Consider the following 12107-nt stretch of genomic DNA (forward strand, 5'->3'; position numbering starts at 1 on the left):
GGAAGGAGGTGCGGTTAGCAGCGGGGGTTGTCTGCGTCCATCGCAGGAGAGTTCCCCGCACTGGTTACTTTGCTTTTCGTTGTTACTTTCACTCACACTTACTTTTGCCCTCTCATGCTCTCATTCACACTCTCTTATGTTCTCTCCATATCTCCCTACCTTCTCCTTTGACCACTTCAGTTTCCCTGTCTCGTTTCCAGTAGCTATGCTTCTACTCTTGCCTCGTCTTGTTCTTCTGTCTTTTTTCTTCATCCGCTTCTCCATGTGTCTTTTTTTTTCTTCATCCACTTCTCTGTGAACTTCTGCAAGAAGGCAAAGCCTCCAGGCACACCCTGGAAGTTTGTCTTCCAACTGGAGGAATGGGAAGAGGCTGTCCGCAAGGGAACGCCCTTTGTGGAAGTACTCCAAGAGCCCAGGATAATGAAGATGGATTCAAGGAGAAAGAAAAGTGTCTCTGCACCTCTTACCTGGCCAGAATACCAATCAATTGGGTGGTTTCTAAGCAACAAACAACCCACGTGTAAGGGGCTGAAGCTGCTGAGTAGGGCAGTGGGTCAGTGGGCACGTAGGAGTCTGAGGTGGCTGAAGGGTACAGATGAGGAAATGAGGAAGTTGGGAGAAATATGGCAGCTTAAGGGGGCAGTTAGAGGCTGAGGGATCAGATAGAAGGGTGAGGTGGCTGGAGGTGGTAGTTTTGGAGGTGAGATATGTGAGATATCTCACATGTCTCACATATCTTTACTCCAAATGTAACAGGGCCCATGTCTTCCAAAAAGTTCCACTTTTGACTGATATTTCCACTGAATATTATCCCAAAAGTCTAGGCGGTCATCAAGATATATTTGGCAGCATCTCATTCATATTGTGGAATGGTGAACACTGTGTGGACAAGCAGTTCTTTAAATGTCAGGTTTTTTTGTGACCTCCTGGATAAGTCGCCGATATGCTCTTAGAGGAATTTAGGCTGACCACTACTGGGAAGGATCTCCTTTATTCCAAGTTTTCCATTTGGTTAAATGGTTGATCTAGTAAGTAAGGGCCAATCACATAAGGCTGCGAAGAAAAATTTTTCCTCTGAAACATTTAAGTGTAACAAGTGTAACAAATATGCAAACATACAAGAAATTTGGAAGGAGCAAATACTTTCACAGCACTGTACCCCTCAAACATGACTTGTTTGTGTTGTATGGATTTAAGGACGTTGAATACAGTATAGCATTAACATGCCACTTCAAATAACATGGATTTGGCACTTAATCAGAATGCTGCAATACTTTGCTCATAAACAAACTGACTTTTAAATAGGCAAAATAAGTCCATATAAGACTTATCAGGAACTCATATCTATGTTTCTATGCCTACCTGTCTCCTTTGCATATTTTTTCTACCACTCTTCTTAATATAGAAGTCTTATTTTGTTCCAACGCTCCAAACTGTTGGTCAAAAGCTGGACTGCAACAGAGGTGTACTACATAGGCAATAGCTACACGCAGAGACACTGGCTGCAGGTTCCTAGGATGCTTGTATTGTTGTAGGTTGCTCACCCACAAGATAGATCACCCATAGATCTATCACTACCTATTTCCTACCTGAGAGTATGCAGACCACCTCAAATTCTGAAGATCTGTGCGACCAGAAACAATGTAATCCAACATTTGTCCAACAGTTTGGATACCATAGTCATGGATGCCTGGCAGTGGATCTCCAGTTTTGGAGATTTGGAAAGACAATGACTGTGTGTGTCTTCATTACCAAGTAACATAAATAATGCAGCATATTAACCCCCTAAATGACAAAGCCCGTACATGCATTGTTTTCAATGAGTTTTGGGACCACCCATTGTCCTTAAGGGGTTAATGTATCTACCAGTGTAGAAATCCAGGTAGCTCAATCTGGTAAGGAATACCACGAGGGCCTCCATGGCAGCACTTTATCTGGGCTGGTCAGCAACATATAAAAATTATACGTGTCTTGAAAAACATGGCCAATGTGGTCACCCTATTGTCATGTGACACAAAAGCAGATACAAATAGAAATGGAAAATGTTTCTTAAAAGTCTATGTTTCATTCAGAGGAAAGACTAACTTGGCTGGTCTTCTAAAGTTTATTTGCTTAACATACCATTGAGTACAATTAATGTTTTGTCTAAGTAGAACAAAGCTTTAATTGCACACTGTGTTTCAGGACAGTGTTTCCCATGCCCGTATTCAGGTTTAAGGAAACCGAGCTAAAGCTTTTTTTGGCTTTTAAGATCCGTATTTCATTCAAATACTGAGTTCCTGACATTCCTAGGCTTATATTAATACATATACTGGTTGATAAAACAAAAGTGAACCCCCCCAAAAAACTAAATTTTTAAAAAGGGAATAATCTACAATACATGCACACGCCAAGTATATAGCAACATGTATAACAATCACACAATACACATCACACAATAATACCATATTTATTCATATACATACACAAATGCATATGCATTTGCCCACTGACAATAAATGTGTACAACTGCAAACTTGGCAATATATAATTATTGATGCCAATCATTTAAATCCTGATTCCCATAAATGAAAAATGCATGTCATTCTGATTTGAACCTGAACTAAATTACCTTGCCCTAACTTTCACCTTATCATAAAGCAACATTGTATGTATGTTTATCACTATGTAATAAAAGGCATTATATCCACTAGGGACAAGCCATCACGGACACCCTTAACACCAAGAGGGACAAATTATTTACTTTCAATAAACAATCAAACCATTCAAAACAATACCATAAAATAATTTGCAAAACAATATTGACTTGTGCCTATGAACCAATACCATAAGAGGCAGCATACATAAAAACTATATATTGGTCTAACTAAAGGTTTTTGTTAACTGCAATGTGCATTTTTTTAGATTTACAATTCATTATGTACTTTACAGAAACTGATTCAAACCTAGCAGGTTATGGGTAAAGAGCCTCCTAGTGGCGATAAAGTGAACTGCAGCCAGTAACCCAAGCATCCCTGACTCTCCCCTGATCAGCCTTTTAATATATCCCCTCCCCCCCTTTCCATCAGCCTGCAGGAGCTGGTGCAGAGATTAAAAGAACACAGGGTTCTGACACAATCCGTCCACGTTCAGCCTGAAAATGTTCCTGCTCCTTTTGCATTTGCATTTAAAAGCAAGACTGCAGAATTAACACAGTTTCTGGATAAGCTCATCGGAGCTGGCGAGGGTCAGGAGGAGTGGATGCTTTATGAGCTACTGCTGCTGCAGTGCTGTGTCTGTGTTTCCTCTAAGGAAGCTGAATAAACACAGCACTCTGCTTGTGAATGTGTGTATGGGGGGTGTCTTCAGCTTGCCTGCCCTGCTGTGTGGGTGCATATATATACAGTATGCCTGCCTGCATCTAAGCTAAGGCTGTTCCAATCTGTGTAGAGGGAAGGACCCAACTGCAGAGGCACCATCAGGACCACAGTTAACATCCTCTGCTTGCTTCATTCCTTATCCTAACCTGCTTTGCACATGACCAGGATTTTCCTTGTAAGATACACAGCTATTTCCTTGGACCAGCCTTTCCGGCTGTATCAGCCTCTCCTTCTGTTCCTTTCACTCATCATGATTTGATTCTTCAATGCAGAGCAAGTTAGCTTACATAAATGTTAAGGAAGAGGAACAACTAAAATAGGGTCCAAGGAAGTATAAGTGGTGGGTGGGTATTGTTATTCTTGAGAAAAGAAGAGGAGAAAAGCACTTCTCCATCCCTCCCTCACCTTCTTTAAGAATACACTCCTTGACACTCCTAAGCCATCAATTCTTCGCAAGAAAACACAGTGGGACAGTCACAGTGTTATCCTGGATATTAACCTGGAAGCGTTAAGAAGACATGGTTTGGATCTGCAGAGCCTGGGGTGCTGCTTTTTTCTTGGGGATTTTGTGCTGCATCTGCTGCAGAGCCTTGAGTGCCACCCCTGCATCCCGTAAGTCTATCACACTGCTTCACTATCCCACTTCTTCACTTGTTGTTCTTCACTGCTACTAGCAACATCGCAAAGGTTACATATCTCCATGATCAGAGCTTTAATCTGATTCAGAAGGTTAACACTGTATTAGGAGTTGCCTCCAGGCACACAGTTGAACATCTTAAGAGTTGGCCTTTCTTGAAAGTTGTGCAGTATATCCTTTGCATGGTATCTTTTTGTGCTCTGATTGTTTACCCTTGGTAGTTTTAATCAGCCATACAAACCTTTGCTTAGTTTAATTTCACTATTTGAGTTGTCTGATTAAATATTAGCCCTAGATAAAATCAGCTAATGCTTGGCATCCACAGCTTTTATTATTAATTACATTTGTGATTGACTTAGACGCCCTTGGATAAATTTAATACAAGTTTGAGCCTTTATGAGCCAAATGAAATGAAACAAATAAATAAAGCTAAAATGTACAAGATGGATCAGCCTCTGAATCCAAGAAGCTTTAGATATAGTAAATTACATTGAGATGCATCACTCACTTATTTCCTGATTGATCTACATCAGATGCAAGTGAAAAAAAGTTCACTGTGTATACATACTATCCCAATTAGCTACAGAATGTGTTAAAATATATTCTTTTAATTTCTCTGTATGAAACCTTGACTATAGTCGAATATGCCCTTTAGAAATTAGATATAAGAACTGTGCAGGTATAATAATGCACATTATACAACTCAGGACTTCAACTTTTCTGTAGTTGGGTGTACACCAGTGAATTATTGAAGGAGAAACATACTGATGGTTGTGCCTATGAATTTAAGTAAATTGCCTATTTGCTGTTTTAGTTTATTTGTTGACTTTGGGATTCATCCAAGAACTTTAACTGATCAGGGTGAATGAAGGTGTATAATTCAGATTGTTGTCTATAACCATGTTCAGCCCAAGTGGGTGGCTGTGACAGTAACAGCATGTTTCCCTTGTGGTTGATTGAAAAGCAATAAGGTACATCAACGCATGAGTCTACAATGCAGATTATCACTAATGGACTCTCAGTTGACCATTAATAATTACTGACGTTTAGTCCTGTAAATTCCTTAAATGGGTGCATCTAGTCGCTGTGAAACTGCTCTGTTGTATTCTACTGTTGTAGGTGCTTATTGGGGGGGGGGGGGTGGCTACATAGGTCTGTCTGGACTGATTTAGTTGACTCCATCCAAGTTAAACATGCACCTGAATAGTTTAATTTTACCTCTAAAACCAATAAGTTTTACTAGACAGCTTTCCTTAAAAAGCATAACCCAATTTTTTATTAGTTTAGTGTTACAAATATTTGTATATAAGGATCAACATATAAATATAATAATATTTTTAGGTGTTTAATATTTAAGCATTGACAACATACCAGGGGAGATTAAATGCAACTATACATGCTCCATTCTAACATTCAATAAAATATTAAAGGATGATTGAGCAATAGAGATCATATAACAAGCATATGGATTTTCAACCTTTTCAGCCCCAATGGTCAACCCAGTGGCACACTAGGAAGAGTAACTTGGATGGTTTTTTTCTCAGTACCCACTGATATATGTGTCAGTATAAAATGCTGCTTTCCTTGCAGTTATCAGTCAACATCAGGTACTGGACAAAAGACATGTGAATGGAAAAGTTCCATGCTTTGGTTTCTGTTGATTATTACAGTCTATGCTACAATGTGGTTTTAAATTGACACAGCAATTCTTTCTTGGTTTTTCTTATGTCTACTTGATTCAAAACGTGTATTTGCTAATTAAAGCTATAATTAAGCAGAATAAGTTGTGTCACTGTATTGTGTTATTGAAGATTGTCCATCAATAATTCACATAACGGGGAAGGGGTGTATATTCCCTTCAATATGTCTCAATAGTTAATACAGTCTTGATGAAAATTTTGCGAGGGTTACACAGAACCAAAAACAATTTTGTAGAGTTCTTCAATCCATTATCTGTATTCTTGCTGAACGCAATATTTCAGGCACCGTGGACTTTACTGTATCCGTTTCGATGAACAAATACCAACCAGTATTTTTAAATTTGCATGTAACATAATCCCATTTAAAACCTGTCTGTAGGTATTGCCTTAATGGGATTGTAAAATCAATACTTACTCTCATATGTAGGCACATCCACTATTCAATTGCTTCACTGCACACATGCATAATGCAAGGCGAACTACTAACAATTTATTTTAAAATGCATTAAAAAAGCTAATTTCAGCAATATGTTTACTGTAGAGGTATGTATATATATATATATATATATATATATATATATATATATATATATATATAACACAGTCATACAAAAAAACTTAATCTACCCTTTCATTTCTAAATTGATAATTGGTTACACTGATAATATAATATTTCATTATTTTGTTCATGGCTCCAATTGTTTGTTTTTTTTTAAATTAAAATTGCATTTTTTTTACCATTATTTACTTCAAAATACACACTGTCGGTTTTATTCTCAGAACTATAACAGGCTATAATGATCATCTCAGCCAGGAGAGGTCATCACTAGACAAAAAGTGGCACGCTCTGTTTATTAAAATATTTGCGTTGCCTTTAAATTTTCCAGTGGATCATAAAGTGTTACAAAAGCTAATAATATAATATAGAGTAATATATATTTATAATACGCATCTAAGGAGGCACCAAAGGTAGAGCATTTTCATTTAAGAATAAAATCAATATCTTGGAACTGGAAGCTGTCTGCATAATATCCGTATTTCAGCATTTCCTCTGTAGTTTCCTACTCAAGTAGATATAGCAATTTGCAGTGTAGGAGTCAGGCTGCAGAAAGTCACAGTAGACCTCTAATGTAAATGCTGACTTTTCACAATTTGCCTTCCTTCTGTTCAGTAAGTACCGTGAAGTGCAGCTGTGAGCCGTGCGTGATGGGTGAGGTGCTTAAAAGCATTGCTTTTGATTTAAGCAAAAGTTCATGACTCCACTATTGTCTTCAAGCAGCACTACCATAACTCACGGACAACTGGAAGTCATTCATGCGCTTCTGTTTTGGAATCGGAGAACTCTTGATGGAGAAAACCCAAAATAGTACTAATATGTGGAGGGTCTCGACCTTCCAGACCTTACAATCTGATGATCTAAATGTAAAGATCTATATAGATACATTAACATGTTTGTTGATCTGGCCTCTAATTCTTAGACGAGACCAAGGACTGATTAAGATTTGAGACTCTTAAGCAGGTAAAAAGAGGCAGGCATGATGGGCTGAATTTGTTTCTAATATGAACAAAAGCAATTATGTCCTCTATTGGGAATTTTGCTATGATTACTAAGAAGCACCAAGGCAGGGCTATATTAAAGGGATGCTGGAGCCATCACAGGCACTTTAATGTGTATGATAGCTGCGTTTCACCTTTAAATTAATAGTGTAAATGTATGGATGGGTCTCCTTCTACGCATTTTCAGGGTGTAAATGCATTTACTTTGTTCCAGTATGCATTCTCTGCCAGCCAGCTCCAGCGCTGCCTTGTGCAATAGACGCATGCAGCAAATACAGACTTGAAACTTGGACTTTTTTTGCATGGTGTATAGAATGCATTTTAATGTACTTACAAAGTACTTTACTGTGTGTTATTCCCTCATATTAGTGTATGGGACAATATATATATACAGAGAGAGGGGGGGAGAGAGAGATATCCTTAAAATGGATATTAATTCATATATATGTGTAGGCTACAGAGCAATTTTTTTTTTTTTCATAGAAATTATTCCCATTTTCCGTTAGGCTTTCTTCTTACATGGTACCAATGTAGACTAAAACTTATGTGTAAAGAGTTTGTAATTCAGCTATACAACCGTTATTGCATTTACATGGCATTGTGTTTGCAACAAATAAATCCAAGGTTAAACTGGAACTAATGTATGTCGATTGTAAACCTACATAAATAACTGAAGAATCGCCAGTTCTGTTGTATCGAAAACTGCTTTGTTAGAACCTTGAAGTTAGATATATGGATATGATGGATAGAACAACCTCTGTACTAACACTTACATACTATTCACCTAGGTAGAAATCTACAGTACAGTATAATATATGATGAAAAACTTGAATAGGAAAGGCCATTGGCAGACAATGCCACACAGCATAATTAAAATAAAGGTTGCACATATAAGAATGCTTTAAGAGCCCTGCCAAACACAAAGGAAAGTTTCACAAGAAAGCATTAAAGACATTAGCATTGTATACACTTAAAGAGAATATACTCCTATTCTCCTCATGCAAGCAGTGCATTTTATAGCACATAGGCCCCTACTGCATTTAGGCTCTAACTTTAAAATAATTACCATTTATCTACTACACACTGTGGTATTCCCTGATCACTTTTGATGTATACACTTTTGATGTATGTACTTATATATGTACACATATATATATATATATATATATATATATATATATATATATATATATATATATATATGGTACTCTGTATATATATATATATACAATAAGTCTTGTAGATGTATCAAACATTAGATACAAGCAGATTAAATACTCTACTCCAATATCAATGACAGGAGGTATCCTTCAAGAGACTATTTTCTTAAAATGTATTGGGAGAAGGAACACTTTCTCTCCGTATGTAGGCTTTTTTAACATTTTCAAATTCTCTTAAGAGGATTAAGTAATTAAGTTATTAAAAATAGTGTTGCTTGTGTGCTAGCTCACACGTTTGCTTGTTTTCTGATCAAAGCACACACATCCCAGCTAAACATCCTAGGGGTTCTTTTTAGGTAGGGATTCTGAGGCAAAGTTTGAAAGGCGGCATCATCGCCATAGCAACCAATGGAATATTCCTCAGTGGCCCACAAACCACACTATATTTTATTAAATGTGTTAATGAGAAAACACCCAAATGGCAAGTACCATTATAAAAGCTAGCCATAGTCAATTGCTTCTGGGCTATTTTTTCCATTCTATTCGTTCTGTATTTCTTTACATCTCATTGTCTGCCTCCAATCTGCTACTTTCAATGTATACAATTATATACATATGGGAAGGTTAGTCTCATTATAACGATTTTGTAGCAGTTAAAATAGTTCATCTTAAGGTGCACTAGGACCTTGTTTAAATGTTGCTTGTACTTTCATATATGCTAAAGTCAGGCATATATATATTAACTGAACTTAGGGAATAATAGATGTATTGACGGTCTACTATATGTAGTAAATTCAATGAATGGAAATGTTTTGGATAATTCTTCCTGTTTGCTGCTCATCGTATACTTCAAACATTTATTCTGGAATAAATAGTTACATTTTCACTCAAGCACACTTGCAATCATACTTATATTTTGGTCCTCATTCACAATAGTTACAATAGTTTGAAGAAAACTTACTGAACACATGCTCACGGGCCATATTTGTCAGCTGTGCTCATCATTTGTCAAATACATGTATGGAAGTAGGACGCTAATGAGTTTTAGCCGCTCCAACTGTCAGAGAGTCAGCACTGCAGTGCTTTCAATATTTTCAATGCCTGATCTTTCACAAACATCACTTAGACATTGACTGATGGGTGCATTTCCAGGAGTTTGAAATCAATTTGCAAAGTCCTTCACAATGAGTGATCAGTGTTATTTTTTTATTTTACAATTATGGTTGTGTTCGCACATCAAATCGGAACTTAGCGATTATTTTATGTTTCTTTATGATTTTTTGTCATCCCATGTTTATTTTCATTTATTTATGTTTCTTTCCTAGTTTGATTTCCCGACACATCGACAGCCACTTCACTCATGACTGGCAGACCTTGGCAGACCTTAGGATATGGGCACAAAAAAATGGATTTGCTCTCATGAGCATTGCATATACTTTAATATTGTAGAACCCTCTCCATCTGAACTGTGGTAACAGAAATAATCTAGTGATTTAACTTAATGACCCATTGCCACTATATCCTCCATCTGGAAGAAGCTTCTAGCTGCTCGTTGTAGCTCACAGGAGTGGAACAGAACATGCAAGCAGTTTGTTTAAGAGCAAAGCATTCTATAATAAATGTTGCATTTTAAATGGTTTTGTATTTAGATTGATTTTCTTATTAACACATTTTGTCTCTCAAAGGCCTAGCACTTGGACACCAACATATTAAAAGTCCAAAGAAATTACAATTTTTTTTTTAAATACTAAGATTAATCATAACTATTTCTTATTGGTTTATTTTTACATATAAACGTGCAGTATTTTATTAAGGACAATGGACGGTCCCTAAACCCATTGAAAACAATGCATTTTGAGCCCGTACATGTACGGGCTTTGTCATTAAGGGGTTAAAAACAGTACAGAAATATGTTACATGCAGAGGAAAACTGCATACAAATGGACAAATTTGAAAACCTGTGATGTATGTTCCTGTATTTTTTTTATTAGTCAAAAAAAGAGAAGTTATTTCACTTGCAATACAAGTTCATTTAACACCCAGATGGTATTTTTACTGATTGGATCCTTGCTCCTGGTCAATTTAGGAAAGTTTTCCAGAATATTTCTGATGATTTTCTTGAAATTCTCTGGGTTACTTTTTACCAATCAATAAGTAGCTTTTTACAAGTTTGGAATGTAATTCTACAATGTTTGCATCATCATTTTCTATCATCATTTCTTCCCTTTTTTTAGAATTTTTTTTTTATAAACACTGATACATGTCCATAATCTATTCACATTATGTATAGTATTTTGCAAATGTTTTAGGGAGGCGAACAAAAGGTAAGGATACTTTCAAAAATAGACATGTTAATAGTTTATTTGTATCATTTAAAATGGTTAATTATTTAACAAAATGCAAAATGAGTGAACAGATGAAAAATCCAAATCAAATCTATTGTGATCTGTGATTCTGTTTCAGTTAATGATTGTATTTCAACCTACATATTTAATTGATGATCATTGGCACCTGTTTGGTGTAATTGTTTAATCATACGCCTACAAAATTCATACCTTTGTGCAAGTGTACCTAGAAAGGCTGGTCATTTGATTTTTTATTATTTTTTTTATTTTTCTTATGTTCATTCTCTCTGCATTTTGTTCAATGGTAACAATTAACAATTAACATGTCTATTTTGGAAAGAATTCTTACTTTACAGCATTTTTCACAACTGCCTAAAACTTTTGCACAGTACTGTGTGTGTGTATATATATATATATATATATATATATATATATATATATACACAATATGGACAAAAGTATTGGGACACCTGACCATTACACCAACAGGGAGTTTTATAACATCACATTCTAAATACATTAACATTAATATGCAGTTGGTCCCCCTTTGTACTCTTCTGGGAAGGCTTTCTGGGAAGGCTTTCCACAAAGTGTTCAGCTATGTATGCAGCTTTTATGCACCATGCGCCTCAGCACTCGTTGACCCCGCTCTGTGACTTTACGTGGTCTTCTGCTTCGTGGCTGAGTTGCTGCTGTCCCTAAATGCTTCCATTTTTCAATAATACCACTTACAGCTGAATATGTATTAGGAATGAAGTTTCACGAACTGCAAAGGTGCCATCCTATCGTAGTACCACTCATGAATTCACTGAGCTCTTCAGAACATTTAAACGTTTGCAGATACAGACTGCATAGCTAGTTGCTTGGTTTTATATTGAAGAGGTGTGTCCCAATACATGTGTCCATATAGTATATGTATATATACACATACACACACTATATCTAATTATTAATTATCGAATTCAGGTTTTTCAATCAGACCCATTGCCACAGGTGTATAAAATCAAGCGCCTAGCAATGCAGTCTGCATTTACAAACATTTGTATGTATATATATATATATATATATATATATATATATATATATATATATATATATATATATATATACTGGATATACATGTACATACACATACATAGAATACTGTGTAAATGTTTTAGGCAACAAATATACTGTGGCACAAAAAACCTCTCTATAGAAATGACTCAGCGCTGTTAGTGATCCATTTTCCATTTTGTGTGATCTAAAAATAAGTGACCCAATTGTTCTGAAAATGGTTTTATTTAAGGGCAATCCAGTCTGCTATTTTTTTGGCAAGCATCAACACTCAAACACCGTGTTGAACACCC

General features: G+C 36.3%; 1 protein-coding gene across 1 annotated transcript in view; it reads left to right on the forward strand.

Moving 5' to 3' along the window:
• The first annotated feature begins 3262 nt into the window (after nucleotides 1-3262).
• CNTNAP2 (contactin associated protein 2) overlaps nucleotides 3263-12107 on the forward strand; it is a 650026-nt gene continuing 641181 nt past the window's right edge. Inside the window, exon 1 of the mRNA XM_053467334.1 lies at nucleotides 3263-3971. Coding sequence (XP_053323309.1) covers nucleotides 3878-3971 — 94 coding nt within the window. The 5' untranslated portion in view covers nucleotides 3263-3877. The remainder of the gene's footprint in view (nucleotides 3972-12107) is intronic.

Source organism: Spea bombifrons, chromosome 5 (genome assembly GCF_027358695.1).
Source record: "Spea bombifrons isolate aSpeBom1 chromosome 5, aSpeBom1.2.pri, whole genome shotgun sequence".
Taxonomy (NCBI): domain Eukaryota; kingdom Metazoa; phylum Chordata; class Amphibia; order Anura; family Pelobatidae; genus Spea; species Spea bombifrons.